Here is a 16473-nt window from a genome sequence, read left to right on the forward strand (position 1 = left end):
TCAAACACAACTCCTTAAAATGTCATTAAGGTTTCCAGCACTCCACGAAGGTTAAACAGAAGATTTATTAAACAGAACAGGAACGCGTTTCGGCGATGCCGCCTTTGTCAACCTACAGGCCGCCATTTTGGCCCGCTTTATATATCTTTTGTGCTCAAATTCACTTAAAGCAACCCCCTCCACCAAAAATAACACAAATCAAATCAAATGATGACATTTAAATCAAAATACATATAAATCTCTAATAAATTAGTGTAAATAAATATAAATTAATAAGAATTTATATAAATAAACGTAAATATAATAATTCACAATAAACCACCGGAGAAACTGTATGTTGTTACACAATATCTGATACTCGATGCCTAGTTTATATTGTTGAACATTTACAATAAAACCTCATGTAATGTTAGGACAAATCACATATTTGAAAATAATATTACTAATACTTTAGTGATCCTACCTCATCTTTTTCATTGAGGTGAGTTTTTTTCCTTAAATGAGTATGCCTAATTGTACATGCAATAAGTTTAGAATTCCTATGCAATTATTGTTTGACATGTTTTACTTTATATGCGTAGATATATATAGGTACATATATATATGTAAATATATATATATATATATATATATATATATATATATATATATATATATATTGATATAGATATGTTATATAATTCTATATTTACAAAGGATTACAATGCTCGCACCCACCATCCACTGCGGGCATAACGGTTATTGTGAGTACTACTGGCTATTCAGATTCAAGCATGTGAATTTATGAAAGATCCAATACTGGATAAGAAAACAAGTTACTTACCTGTAACTACAGTTATCCAGTATTGGTATCTTCCATAAATTCACATGCGACCCACCATCCTCCCCTTTGAGGCTCACATTTCCTTTCCATTACATACTCTTCACTCTAGTGCTGGAAATTCTGAAGGAATGAGCCTCTTTGGGGAATATTCTAGAGGGTGCTGCAGCCTGATTGGTAATGAGTCAAGTTTGGTTCTTTTTACAAAAGGACAGGGACAGGCTATATGTGTGAGTTTGCTAGCATTATAGCCTATGGAAATTTTTACTTACTGGTTTTATGGTATACCGTGGGACTCCCACTTCAACGAGAGATTCAAGCATGTGAATTTATGAAAGATACCAATACTGGATAACGTAGTTACAGGTAAGTAACTTGTTTTCATATGTCACACACCTGTACTATCTCGGTAGAACACACTCTGATCACAAACCACTCCAAATACAGCTGCACTGTAAACGTGCCCGCCTCCCAACACCCACTTAGAAGTTGCAGGCATCAACATTAGAGGACCCCCGTTGTGTGCTTCTATTAGCATCAATATAACAGAATACTTCGATATCAAGACAGACTCTGCCACCTCCCCACTAAAAGAGTGGGACGTATATCAGGGGACACTGTCGGAGTAATACCCTAAACAGGCACCTAATCAAAGAAATCTCCCATCTAGAAGGACACTTGCTCAGACTTGGGGAACTGGCCAGGTCCTCAAACACCATCCAGGCATTATTACATAAGGCCAGACATGACTGCATAGCGCTGCTGGAAAGACTGCGCTGCCTTAATTATGCCGCTCATACTAAAATAGTCGGAGGCTGAAGTCAACAAGACGGGGTCATTACTGGCATGGTTGATAGAGCAGGAATCGGCATGACGTCCTGTAGGGTCAGGTGAGGGGTTGTTCCTGCCTACACAATTGGAAATATACACTGCCTTCGTACGGCACTACACACAGATGTACACATCCACAACTGCAGTGACACCGGAGATTAGTGACTTCTAGGCTTTGTTAAATACGGACTACAAAATCTTGGTGAAGATTCTAGCAGACAAACTGGCCTTATTGGTTCTACAGTTGGTACACCCCAACCAAAATGGTGTTTGTGTTGCTAGAAACACCTCTCTAAACCTATGCCAATTCTTCCGGGTAATGGCTCATGCCCTGCAGATGCAACCACTCTCTGGTTGCCTGGTTCTAGACCTACACAAGGCGTTTCATTGCTTCGAATGGCCCTTCTTTTTCGAGGTCCTCACACGATAATCATCTGGGGCCCCACATCCTCCGATTGATTAAATTGTTATACACTAACCCCTACAGCCAGGGTTAAAATAGGAAGTCATAAATAAGACCCTATCAAGATACAGGGGGGCACCCAAAAGGGCTTTCTGCTGGCCCCGCTACTATTTTCTTTGCCACTGGAGCCCATAGCACACCTTCTGCGTGCCCAGGGCCAACAGTCGGGTATTCTTCTTGGAGATGGTACACACTCTGTCTCCCTTTACCCAGATGATGTTACTTTACCTCAACAATATCCAGACCATACCACCCACCACTGATCAACTGCTAGCCAAATTTGCCACTAAGTCAGGCCATAGAGTAAATTGGAGTAAGTCTTGCCTCTTCCCCTTTAACATTAGCGTGCCTGACATGTTTTATGTGAATGGCGTCCCTCTAACCTGACAATCCACATTCCGATATCTGGGGATAAGGATTCATCATGCACCTGAAGATCTTCTGGGTGGCAACCTAGTTAGTGCTATCACTGCCTTATGTGCGCAGATATCATTCTGGCAAACACTGCCGATATTGGTTGCGGGAAGAGTTGCCCTAGCAAAAATGGTTGTACTACCAAGACTACTGTATTACTTTGCCAATTTTCCCCTATGTACACATAGGCCCTTCTTTCACTCCTTAGAATGCTTCTTGGGCGACCTTATATGGCAAAATACGCGCTGCATAGTAGCACTTATCCAGCTTTATCTCCCGGTAAACTGAGGTGGGCTCAGTGTACCTAACTTCAAACAATGTTACCTGGCCTTGTAGCTGCAGTGGGTGGCGTGCTGGTTTGCTGGTTGTAATTTAGGGGACATAGCGACACTCCTCCCCCAATGGGATTATGAACAGCTGCTTAACAATTTTCATCCCCTAACCACAGTACCACTGCCGGGCCCACTTCTCATTCGGGTTGCATGTCAATGCTTACGCAGGACCTTATTCCTTACCCGTTCAGTAATGCCTTACACCCCTGCACTTCTACTACTCGGTACGCTGCAGGGACACACATTGACCTCCCTCCGGGAACTGGGGCCCTGGCAAGAGGCGGGACTGCACTGTGTAGGAGAGCAATATCGAGACGGGCCCTCCTACCCGACGAGGATATAATGGCTGATTCTGAGCTTCTGTTGGGTCAGTTTATCTTGCACGCTGCCTTTTTCGAGTGTTGGGTCTGTCATGGGGAGACATACAGCAGGAGCGCCTGCAGCATCTTACTATGCAATACTTGCACGTACTAGGTAGGGATAAACACCTGATTCGGTGATTGGCTAGCTCTCTGCACACGCAGACACCTTCCCTCCTCACTGCGCCGACAATGACACAGACCTGGAACACAACTGCACAGACAAAGAATGGTAAGCGATTTTATCTTATCCTGCTCTAGTGTCTTGCAATGCCCGTTTTAAGTTTATGCAATTTTATATATTTAATACAGCCTATTTAACTCCCTATAAAATTAACTGATATTTCGACCGTACAGATGCTGTCTGTCCTTGCTAACTTATCCCCTTACATGGAGCTCCTGCATATGCTGTGGTCCTGCCCACTGCAGTCAGAATATTAGGAAGGTGTCACTACACACCTGGCACGATGCAGCGGTACCACAGTGGACTACATCTTAGAGGTATGTCTGCCTAGTGTCAGTCATTGCACTACGAAAAACAGGGCGACAACACGATTTTCGGATCTGGCCCTTATCTTGGCGAAGCGACTGATTACACGTAAATGGAAGGCAGCAAACTCCCCCCCACCACTTCATTATGGGTGTTATCTATGATGGCCTGGGAGAAGGCGGAAAGTGCGGCGCTGCATAAGGAGGAGGTGAAGGGTCTCCACAAAATTTCTGATTCCTGGGATGTACTCCTGGAAAAGCTTTGTGATGGTGCCTAGAGCGTGGACTAAACCTCTGAGACACCGCCCATGCCATCCCCGTCCCCTATGATGTGGCACGCCCCTGACGGAGGTCGAGACCATACCAATGTATACAGACAAACTGTAGATCCCTGGTGAGGCCCCTGGTGATTGCAACCCTCAAACCAATTCCTCCGTCACATTGAGCAAGTGCAGGATCTCTTTCTTCTTGTTTTGTTAATTGTAATTGTAAGCAGTCTTAATATATGGCACTTATTTGCAACGGATTGTCATTGCCTGTACCCAAATATATTTCCTGTGGTACCCACAACTGTTTTCTGAGAAATTCTGATTATTGTCCTTATGCATACCCTAGGCCTTTACAGTTCAAGGTATTGTACATTACTCTGTTATACAACCACGTTGTCCTAGATATGCAAAACATCTTGTAACTTGCATGAGGTCCATGATCAGTTTTGACAAAGAAGAATGCCAAACAAAATCATAAAAAAAATACAGAAGGTATAGATGCCCTAAGGTTGAGCACCTGCAGCCACTTTCTATCAAATGGTGTAAGATTGCCTTAATAATACTCATTCTACAACCAGATAACATACAAGTTTGCAACAACTATTAGTCTACACATTCAAAACTCTCCCAGGGCCACCATTCTAGGCCTTTCCTCTTTTCCACACTACGTGACACTGAGAAACAGCGGTGCTCTGCTGTTAGTTTTAGCCAAACAGAGATTTTCCATAAAAAAAGATGAGTGCAGAAGTCTCCTTACTAAAGAACTGACTAATTGATGTCTAAGAACGAGGCACTGCTGAGAATATGCATGACACATGATGGATGAAAGAGCAGCAGTTTATGTTTGCCAAGGATTCCAGCAGAAGCTACTCTACCCCCTGGATAGGATGCACCCTTGAGTTTTGCTACCATGCTGTATGGAAAATAATTACCTTATATTCAAGTGACAGTGTTGTATTTCTTTGCTTGGATGGTACTGATTATACTGGAAGGATAAACAATTTAGTTATGAGCATGGCTAAGAGTGTTATTTCACAGGCAGTGGCTTACTATATGATTACGTAATGTATCTATCTATTAGCTCTGAATTCTAGATAAGTTGTCTAGTGCAGAACCTTAGCCATAGGCAAACCACTTGGAAAAGTTCCCAACTGTGAAAATATCAATAATTAATAATTCCTGAGTACTAACAATGTGCAGCCATGCTTAAGTAGCACATAATGTGCCTATCTAGAATGGGGATGGGGAAAAGGGGTGGAGTGTTGGGCAACGGCTGCCCTACATTTGGAAGGTCACTGCTCTATACAATGCTGAAATTAGCTTGACCAATCAGAAGTAGTGTTAAAATAATTGACATTGATGACTTGTTGGCCTGCATTCCAAGATTTACAGAGCTCAATAGCTGCTCTCGGCAAGTATATGACATTGAAGTGAGAAAGTGTCCATTTGTATTAGGGTATAAGAGGGATAGGGAAGGTAAAAATGCTAAATAGCCAGTGAAGAGTCAAAATGATGCTTGAATAATTCCCTGACATTAGGCTGGTATTCCCTGGTTCATTTAAATAGCAATAAACAGTGTTAAAATGCCCACAGCCCTGAACAACGGTGTATATTTAGTTACACATCCACCTCATTTGACGCAACCCAAATTTCAGCCAATGAGGTGCAAGAGTCTACTCTGCTACTCCCACTAGAGGTCACCATACCTCCAATTCCATAACAAAGTGTGAGAAGAGTATACAATATGTGAGCCTCAGACTGGGGACGAGGGCAGGCCCTATGTGAATATATGAACAATTACAATGTTGGATAACTGGGGTTATAGGTATGTAACTAATTTATTCTACAACATTGGATTTTTAACGTAGTCGCATGATTAATTCAGAATAGTAAGTAGTGTACAATATATAGCAAAAGTAGAAAGAAGCTCACATTTACCAAAACAGACTACTGAGCACTGCGTGTCCCACTGATACATGCCGTCCATGCCAAGGCAGCAGTGCTTTGTGAATGTGTGCCTGCTCCTCCAGGTGGCTGCGAGGCATACACCAACCTAGAGTTTACCAGTTGTCGGCATGCTCCTCAGGAATGCACCCTAACTCTTTCCTGGAGTGGATATTAAGCCTTACAGTGGTAAAATGTAAGGCAGGCTGAGTGCTAATATGCTATGTTTGGATAGGGGGACAACCTCTGATGAAAATGTGATACCAATCCTGGCCAGATCCAATAAGTGTGGCAATATCTGATGAGCAGATGAAAGCCCTTCTCTTTATACCAGGCACTGAAACGCTTCCTCTTAGCATTGCAGGTGTTTATTGTTGCAGGTGTACATGAGTTTCTGTAGTCCTACTGCATATCCAAGTAGCTGGACTCTAAGTGGTCAAAGATGATGCTCCAGGTTTAGCATCTTGGAGTCATGGTGAAGTATCGCCCCATGCTGTCTAGAGAGCAGCTTGGACGAGCAGTTTCAGAGAAATGGCGGAACTTGCCGACATCCACAGGAGTTTGCTGTGCCAATACTGGAATGGCCACACTGAAGTAATGAGGATCAGAGTGCAATAATCCATCTTCATAACCTTCAACCCCCTGGGGTTTAGGGGAAACAGAGGAAAGGAAGAAGCAAACATTTTTTGGCCAACTGAGTGAAAGGGCTTTGCCAATGGTCTCTGCCTGTCAAAATCTGCTTCCAACGTGTAGGCGTTGTTTGTTTCTCCACTGCCGTGAAGAGATTGATCAGTCATTGGTCCCATTTTCGGTTAAAAAAAATCAACTTGGTCCTGGAGCAGTTTCCACTAATGGCAGGAATGACCCAGGGCCCATTTGGTGCCTAGACTGGTGGGAAAATGAGTAACCAGAGAGGCGTGTCCACATTCAGACCAGTTCCACCCCTAAAGTGAGCTACCTGAAATGTCTATATCTGCCATCTTGGTTATGGCAGAGCTAGGAACTGTGGTCCAGGGTTATGCCCACTTACCACAGGAAGTGGTGATATAGGAGGTGAAGAGATCCAGGGGTAGGTTTCCCATTGGCTACTACCCTACACTCCCCTAACACCTAACACCTCCAAATTCAGTATTTAGAGGAGCCCACCAGAAAATCAGATCCTGCCGACCGTAAAGAAGAAGACGGACCATGAAGAGGTACAAGTGCAAGAACAGAACACCTATGCACCCGGCCGCCCTGGCCCGGGCAGAAGAGGACCAAAGGTGTCCCTACGTCCCTGAGCACTTTGAGACCTGAGCCCCCTTGTTGGTTCTGCCGGACTGGTCCCCAGAACTTAGGAAATCTGGTCCCCCAGTCCCAGTTTGCAGCATCTTTATAACCAGACTGTTCCACATAGGATAACATTAAGACACCCGATAATGAAAAACACCTCTACATCCAGACACAGCAGAGGCTCCCGAAGTGACCTGTTAGTGCTGCCGTGGACCTTGCCCCATAATTACTTTAATTCCAGAAGATCAGGCCTGTAAGTCACTGCTAAGTGCCCAAATCAGTATACTTTACTTTTCTTTTCTTATAGGATAACATTAGGACACCCAATGGTGAAAAGCACCTCTGCACCCAGACGCCCCAGTGCCTCCCAAGGTGACCTGTTGGTGCTGCCTCTCTCCCTGCTCCATACACACCTTAAGCCGGAAGATTGGTCCTTTAAACTGTTGTAAAGTACCTGTATGCAGTATATGCCTTTCCTCCATAGGATAACATTACTGCTTGATTTTTCAAACCTGAAAAAAATCATAACTTAAAATATACTAACCTGATCATGATGATCTTGGTGCCTAAAATTATTTAAAGATAAGTGTTATGTTTATAAATTGGTGTGGATCTCCTTATTGAGATGTGTTTATCATTTATTGACTGTGTGCATGCAGCTGATGAGCCTAAGGCTGCTCGACCACATTACCCTCTAAGAGAACACCTTGGGATTGCTAGAGCAAGTCCATGTCCACTTATAAGGGAACCCCTGGTCTCTTTGCACAGTTAACCTCATTTTGGTATACCATATAAAGAGCCAGCTTTCTACAACGGGTCTCATCCAGTGTCTCAAAAGGGAAGTAGGCCTATGCATGATGACATTAGGCCGAACAGAGACTTGTTCTGTCTAACCCTGACTGAATGTTTTGCAGACAGACTCTTTGCCATGGCTTGGTGCTTCATTGCTCTTTCCGTAGATGGAAACGCTTTTCCTAACTGAGTATTGAGTACTGCACCCAATACCTGGATCTTCTTGTGGGGCTCTAACAATGCTTTTTCCCTGTATAGCGGGAGATCCGATTTATGAAACAGACTAATGCAGGAATTTGTCTCTTCCTTTGATGGAGCTTTGACGAGCCAATTCATCTAGGTATGGGTATAACTCGTGATCCTGATGCCTAAGGAAAGCAACGACTGCTGAAAGGCTCTTGGTAAAATCTGAAGCTCTGAATTGAGCCCAAAAGGGAGTGCCTTGAACTAATAATGCTGTCCTGCTACTGTAAAACAGGGGAATTGTCTATGCTTCCAGTAGATAGGTATGTGGAAGTGTGTATCCTAAAGATCCAGGGAAGATAGGAAATTCCATTCCTGGGTCATCAGGAGGACCTCTGGAAGTGTGATCATGCAGAAAGACTGTTTCTTTAGAAACATTTTCAGTTATGTGAGATCCAGTATGGGTCTACATTGTCCAATCTTCTTCCTCATAAAAAAAGTACCAGGAGTAAAATCTGTGGTTTCGCTGGGATTTGGAGACTATATCGCCTTGTTGAGGGGATGATGGGGGGGGGGGGGGGGGGGGGGGGTGGGGGGAGGAAAATTCTCTCTCATATCTTCTGTGTTCAAGATGAAGGGCTATAGCAAAGGCAGTAAGTCAAGCTCTTTTTTGGTCTTCACTGGAACGTTTTTTAGCCTGATGGCCTTCCATATCCATGCCTCAGATTGGCATTGGGGAATATCCCTGGTCATATACAGATTGTCTTTGGGGGTAGTGTGGTCGGCTTTGATCTCCAAACTGGCTGAATCTCCTCTAAACGTTTGGGACCTACATGAGTCATGAAAAATGGACAACCAAGATCTACAGTACAGTAAAAGGCCTAGGGCTTTTGGTATATCAGCGTCTGTTTTGAGACTTTTTAGAGCCTCATCCACATGTTTTGCAAACAGGGCAAGGCCATCAAAAGACATTTAAGATTGTTGACTGACAATTCAAGATGGAAGGCTGTAGATCTTAGCCAGCCTTGCCCTCTCAAAACAGCTTCTCTTGCAAGCTGGCAACAACCTGAATTTGAGGTGTCCACTGATGTATCAAGGATGGCTGCTGAAGTAAGTTCTTCCCTCTGAGTATAGCCGTAGCAATCTCTTGTTTTATCTTCAGGGATAGAACAATGTCATGCCACATCTGGAACTTCTGGAAAATTTGGGATGTTCATCGTAACATCCCAAATTTGCCAGAAGTGTGGGTGCCTTAATAGAAGTTGCTGCCACTGAACTAATTCTTTGTGGCAGATTATAAATACATCTACTAGGCTTGTCCAGAGGATGGAGTAATTGGGTTCTCAGACCTCTTCTAAGAGCAGATGTTATCACTGAATACTGTTTCGGAGGACCAGTTAGACAAACTGGTGCTGATTCTGGGGCCCTGTACTTGTCTCCAGACGTGGTAACAAGGTTAGCAGGTATCTTTATTAGTTTTAGCCCTCAGGACCAGGCAAATTTTAAGATTAGTATGGATATTATAGATTTTCAAAGTTGTTCCTGGAAGTCATAAAGGAAACATTGCTGCCCTACTGATGTTATAGGGAGGTTGAACTTTTTGTCAGCCCTTTCCATAAAGTTGTGAAAGCTGGATACATATACTCTGATGAATCCAGCTGACAGGTTATTTTCTTCCTTGGAGAGATGTAGTAATTTCCTTCATCATCTCCTTGTGCAAGTTCCCCTTCCTCCATGTCTAAGTGCAAATATACAGGCTTACCCATATCTCCGTTATCCTCCATATCCTAATGATTTGGAGGGATAAGAGGTCCACTGACTAGTTGGGAAGATAGTTCCCTACGAGGTGGAGAAGGGGGCAATGGAAGTGAAGATAAATGAGTAAGTGGAGATGGAAAAGGGCAAGTGGAGGAAGCAGTAGGACGATACAGTAGCAATTGCAATTTGTGGATGCTGACCAGCTTGGTGCTATGGTAGGAATCCTTGGACAATTCCCATCATCTGTTAAAATGTAGACATACATGCCACAGGAATTTGGACAAGCCATGGTTCTCTAGTGTACCACGGAGGAACATACGAGCATGAATTATGAGGAACATAATTCTGCTGATATTCATATCTGTACTAAGGTTCGTTCTCGTTCATCTTAGCCTCAAAATCTGGAACATTATATACATTCAGTTGTTTTTAGGCAGTATGCAGTTTGTGACGCAAGTTCACTGGCATGTTCCTCTTATTCTGACTACAAAACTTGGGACAGCAGACGTCATCACCCCTAATAGTGAAGAAGCAGGTTCAGCATATAGTGCCATTGACAGTGTCATTGTTGCCAATGGTATTATCTTCTTTAAGGGTTGACGGCGCGGGACTGACATTGACAGTGTTGTAGTCAATGTTCAAGTCGTTGACAGTGTTTTGGCCAATGTCGTCATCAATGGCGTTGTCGATGGGTTTTGATGTTGAAGGCTTCTCCATCAACGCCACCAGCATAGAAGACGGTTGTAAGAAAGACTTATATGGTGGTGTTGTCAACGGTTTAGTCGCCAATTAGGTCTTTTTTGTGGTAGTCAAAAACAGAATGCTTTCTGAGCGTTTATTAATCTTTGTAGAAGGTTAGCCATCAATCGAATTACATTTTTTCACAGACTTTTGCAAAGACTGAGAATCTTTCCTTTCTGGAGTGTTTACCAGCTCCAGTTTTAGTGTGTGAGGAGGTGGCTGCAAGTGCTGTACCAAACAAATCTCATTCTGGAAAGTCTCCTTTTCTGTGTTGCCTTTGTGGAAGTGCTTCGAAGGGCATGTAGTTTGCTAGTCTACGGAAAACCATCCCCTCTACTTCAGTCCCTTCCCAAGGTCTCACAAGATAAAGAGTACTGGGTTCGATATATATTATAACACTTTTTCTTTATTATTATTTATAGGTTTCCCTCCTTTGGTTACTCAGTCACGTGTGTCCAAAAATCCTTTTTGTATCTCCGATCTTCCAGTCCTTTTCGGTTTTTCTTTCTTTGTTATTTTATTCCTTCTTCTGTAATACACTGTCTCTTTTCTCTTTTATTTCTCTCTCCTAATGGTCTCTGATTTGTTTTCCTTTAGATACCGCTCGGGTCCCTTGGGCATCACCCGGGAGCGTGAGGAGGAAATAAAGCAAACAGAAACAGGAGGTAAGTCTGGGTTTTATTCTCTTTTTATACGTATTAGGGTTAGGGTACGTGAGGGGAAGTGAAATAAGCTTGCACTCTCTGTGATAGGTCTTTTTATGTCGATTGGTGGTTCGTTCCCGGTGAATTTGAGTAAGTGCTTCTAATGATACCAAACAGTTCAAGAGTTAGTGTTCCAACGTGCTTGACTGAAGATACTCTCCTGGCTTTTCACTAAGATTTATATTCTATTCCCTCCCCGCCCCCCATTTCCGTTCTCCTCTTTCCCTGTCCCGCCTTGGTATGCCTTATGCAGCCAAAAGGCACTGGAGCCCTGTATACGGGCACGTACCTGCTCCAGCCACGTCCCTCTGGGGACGTGGCAGGTTGTCGGGTTCCAAAATTGAATTCTGCCGCTGCCGTCTGCCTTTGTTTCTGTCGGTCTGCGGCTCTCCGAGGTCTCTTCTCCATCTCTTTACGATCGTTGATCTCCTCCTCCGGAGACCGGTGTTTGTTACCCTCACTCCACTCATCTGCGTCCTTTTCTCCACCCCTTTCCTTCCGACGAGACGTTCTCTCTCTTTCTGTTTTGTCCTGACCTTTGGCCGTAGCAGTGCGATGCTCTCTATAGTGCCCCTGGGCACTTCTCCATCGGCCCCAATCGCGCGGGAGTCTCAAGGGTTCTAGTGACTCTGTTACAGGGCACTTTTCAAAGAACCCTTTCCTGAACAGGGGTAAATTCTCTTTATCCAGTAAATATAGTGCCATCCTCCTCTCTCTGTCCTTGGAAGTTTTAATAGTAAAGATTATACATATGTCACAGTGAGAAGCTTTATGACTAGGATAAAGGCAATATACACATTGGGAATGTAGATCATCTATGTAAATCTTTTTTGTGTCCACAAGATTAACAGGATTTGAAGAGAGATGTTTTTTTCTGTCATCCATGGAGACAGTTGATGACAATACCATAGGGTCCTCTCACCCAGATATAGTTAATTTTCCTAACACAACTCACAGTACTGTCAAATCTGGAGACAGTGCTGGATCAGTTCTAGCGTAGACGAAGAAAGCAACAATTTTGAGTTCACTGGGAGGTTGGTAGTGAGCTCTACCTGGGGACTACCTCACACATGGTGTCCAGTAGAAACCTGAGCTATGATGGCCTCTAGGAGTACGGGGGGCAGGAGAGCTGACACTTCCATCTCACAGGCTAAAGTCCAGGTTGCTTCAAATGACGTGGATATGGTACTAAACAAACACCTTTGTTCGGTACTGTGGCCATTTTAACACTGTTTACTGCTATTTAAAGGTACCAGGGATTCTGAGCCTGACGACAGGGAATGATTTAAGCATGTGAATATATGAAAGAGTCAATGTTGGGAAAAATCAGCTTACAAAGTCAAACAATTATAGCTGCAGAAGATTTTTACATATCAATTAGGTTTCCATGGCATAATACTAACCATGTACAAACTCTTCAGGGCAGACCCACATTAGGGATAGTTTACCCAGGGCACAATGGCAATCTAATGTAACACAATAGAGGTAATCCTCAACTGTGAATAAACCTTCCAGGAACTGTTTACCAGTGTGGGAAACTCCAAGACCTATTCACAGGTGTGGACAAAACACTGAAAGAGATAGTTAGGTTTAAATCTGCTCTTACCATCTGCTCATCCTCCTTGGCAGCCCAGGTGTAGTTTTGACTCTGATCCACACTTTCTGTGTTCAGGCGCTGACGAACTCTTTGCAAATAGGCTGAGAATGCTAACCGGGCCTGTACTTTGCTGCAAAAATAAAAAGGAAAAGCTTTATACATCTCCAAATTGCCACAGGACGTGCAGGTCAAGGGGCTCCATGATGTCACTAGGCCCATGAGTTTAAAACTTGGTTAATACCAGTTGTACAATACCAAAGCTGGGCAAACTACCTGCTGCACCACTGTGAACCCAGACAAACTAATTAACAGCGATTGCCTGCACAATTCAGAATATGCAATGCCTGCACAACGCAGGCAAAGCTCTATTTTTTTTGCCTGAATTGTGTATGGATGCGAGTACAAAGCCAGAGACTTACAAGGGAAGCAAAACTTTTCTCCTCGATTGTATGACACAAGGCAACAAGTCTCAATTAGAAGCAAATTCAAAGGGACTCGAGTCGGAATAGAAATGGCCGGTAATGGGAATCATGGAAAGAGCAGTATCTCAAATCAGCCATACATCCTATTTAGGAGAGACATCCTACTTTGTTAATAGCTTTCGATGGGTCACAACATGTTTTCCTTTTTCATTTATATTCATTTAATCACAACTTGCAATCATGTTTACAGGAAAAATAATTCACTGTACAATTTGTGGCACTTACAAATACTGCATCTAAGATCCAATAATTTATACCATAAAATATTGTGAAGGGGATGGGGGAGACGGGGGGGATGGGGAATTTGTAAACTAACAATAATGCGCTTCACAAAGAATAGGCAATGTCAAAATATGAGAAAATGGTGACACATAACATTTATGAATACAAATAATCCTGAACAACTGAGGATGTGTGATTACAAATATATATGCACTATCCCAATCATTTTAAGGGGGCACTTTGACCCAAAACATTGCCATTCAAGTAATGAAAATGATTTAGGCCCAGGCTCACAGACTGTTTAAAATGAACACCCACATACATAAAGGGGCTCCCTATGGCATAATGCACACATTAGATTTGGAGGACAAACACTTCACTGGGAGTTGTGGGAACAGGTGGGTATCCTTACTATTGACCGGCATCTTAGACAGGGGAACTTTAAGACATGTGAAATGCTCAAATAGCAGTAACATCTACACATCCATAAGTACTGGAAATACTCTGCCACTGCCTACACTGTAGGCTAGGTGTGCCACCATGGGAATTACTTCGCTGGTCAATAGTATCATATCTTGTTGGGGATAGCACAAGGGAGGAAGGTCAGGCATATATAATCCAATATTACAGTAACATCATTCCGTACCCCTAATAGCCAAGCTATGCAATAGGTAGCAAGAACAGCTATAAATAGTGTACATGTAACAGGATTGGAAAGGGGTACTTCAGAACCTTGATCGGGGATTAAGAGAATCCTGAATGAAATTCTGTGTCTTTAAATCAATTCATGATTGGTATTAGACCACTGGGTAGCCACGGAGGATGGGTTTACTGCACCATTCAATACTTTGAATGATGTGATCAATCGCATTGTGACATTGTGCATGTTCTATACGATTGTCCAGGCGTGGTCGCATTATGGGATGAAATAGGGGCCACTCTTAACACATCCTTAAACCTACCTATTCCTTTTCCATAGCATTTGATAATGCTTCACTGACAACCCAGACCCAACAAACAATTAAAACACAACTCCTGTCCACAGTGCTAATGGCAGCCAAACTAGGTATCCTTAGACAACGGTGTTCCAGCAGCCACCCATACATATTGAATGGTTGACTGAAATGGACAAGATCACCTCTTATCGGGGCGGCTCCTCCATTAGGGTGGAGGAGCGTTGCTCCCCCTGCCAGCAGCAGAAGCTGCAACCCATTCACCACAAAGGGATAATAAACTAGCTTTATTATCCCTTTGTGGGGGAAAGCAGCGGGGCATTGGGGATGACAGCCACGCAGGGGAGTGCACAGAGCACTCCCCTCACAGCTCGTGTGTGTTTGGCAGGCCATCTTGGGCCGGCCAAACACACGTGTGCAGTAGGCTCTCTACAGACTCCCAGTCTGCCTGGGAGCACCCAGCCAGGGTGCTCCCAGACAATCCTGGTGCTTTTTTTTTTCCCTTTCTTTCATTTTTCTTTCTTTATTTTAATTAAATGTCCCCCCCTCCCCTGCCGTGCGCCACACCCACCCCTTTAAATAGCAGCGACTGCCTCTTATCAGAGGATTACATACAGGGTACATGACAAGACTGAGGTCTACATACAGGTTTTTTTTAGCATCTTTCCTTGATGACATAACTTTGGAAGGCCAGATCCCTGAGAATCCATTTAGATCTGGTAAGACTTTCTGCTCTGCAGTGGAAGTGAAGCCCATGGGTTACAAAACATGGTCCTGTCACAATGTGTGTTTGCAAAACCCACGTTGTACATTGCTATGTGAAGAGCATAAAAATAAGGTGCTGGAAAGTGCCTATTTTGACATGGACACACACCCCTCCACACACACACTTTTTGCCTGGTTTCTGGTACAATTTTGATGGAAAGTGCACTGGGTCCCTGCTGAGCAAGTCCCCAGTACCAGATCTCTTTCCCTAAAACTGCACGATTGTTTTAGTTGCCATTGTAAGTCCCTAGTACGTGGTACCCCTGGTACCTAGTGCATGGGGTACTAAAGGAAGGCCCCTGAGGGCTGCAGCACAGATTGTGCACACAGTCCTGCCTTCACAAGCTGTGTCTTGGTGCAGACCTAAAATGAAAACACAACATGGCACCCAGCCTGTGTGCCCTATCCCCGGCACACTGCATGCAATATATGTAAGCCACCCCTCTGGCAGACCTTCCAGCCCTAAAGGCAGGGTGCATTATATTACAAGTGAGGGCATACCTGCATGAGCAGATATGCCCCTGATATGTCTTTGTCAATTCTCAGACATAGTGAGTGAACAGTGGAGCCATTTTAAGTACATGTAGTGGACACTGGTCATTACGAGTACCCCTGCTACACCATGGCTTCACTGACAATAGGGGTGTTTGGTATCAATTATCTCATATTAATAAACCCTCACTGAATATAGTGATGGATTTATTAATACATGCACTCAGAGGGCACCTTAGAGCTGCCCCCTCGAAACCTATCAACTCCTAGAGTGGGCACTGGCTGGTCAAAACCAGTGCAGCCAGTTCAGACAGAGTTCTGGCCCCCTTGAGGTGAGAGCCAATGCTCTTGAGGGCTTAGAACAAGGGCCGGCTCTGGGCAGAGGTGTGACCTCCTCTTCCAGGCAGGATGGACATTCCAGGGTAGGGAGCTTCAAAGGCCTTGCTGCCTTTGAAATGCGACCCAGGCCTCTCCAAATGGGGGAGGAGGTCGACCCCCAGTTCCTGACCCCACTTTTGGCGCCAGGACTGGCGGGAAAATTAAATAAATTAGGAGGAGTGCCCACTTCATGCAAGTCCCTCCCCTCGGGTA

The 16473-nt window shown here is 43.9% G+C and overlaps 1 protein-coding gene and 1 long non-coding RNA gene across 6 annotated transcripts in view; one reads left to right on the forward strand and one right to left on the reverse strand.

Moving 5' to 3' along the window:
* TTLL5 (tubulin tyrosine ligase like 5) overlaps window positions 1-16473 on the reverse strand; it is an 899574-nt gene that overhangs the window by 571966 nt on the left and 311135 nt on the right. For all 5 annotated transcript variants that reach the window (XM_069208446.1, XM_069208447.1, XM_069208448.1 and 2 more), the window contains one exon: window positions 12978-13098. In XM_069208446.1, the coding sequence (XP_069064547.1) occupies window positions 12978-13098 (121 nt within the window). The remainder of the gene's footprint in view (window positions 1-12977; window positions 13099-16473) is intronic.
* Window positions 1-16473, forward strand: part of LOC138260193 (uncharacterized) — a 331452-nt gene that overhangs the window by 55080 nt on the left and 259899 nt on the right. The window contains exon 2 of the long non-coding RNA XR_011198832.1: window positions 11265-11332. This is a non-coding gene — a long non-coding RNA (uncharacterized lncRNA). The remainder of the gene's footprint in view (window positions 1-11264; window positions 11333-16473) is intronic.

The sequence above is a fragment of the Pleurodeles waltl genome, chromosome 9 (genome assembly GCF_031143425.1).
Source record: "Pleurodeles waltl isolate 20211129_DDA chromosome 9, aPleWal1.hap1.20221129, whole genome shotgun sequence".
Taxonomy (NCBI): Eukaryota; Metazoa; Chordata; class Amphibia; order Caudata; family Salamandridae; genus Pleurodeles; species Pleurodeles waltl.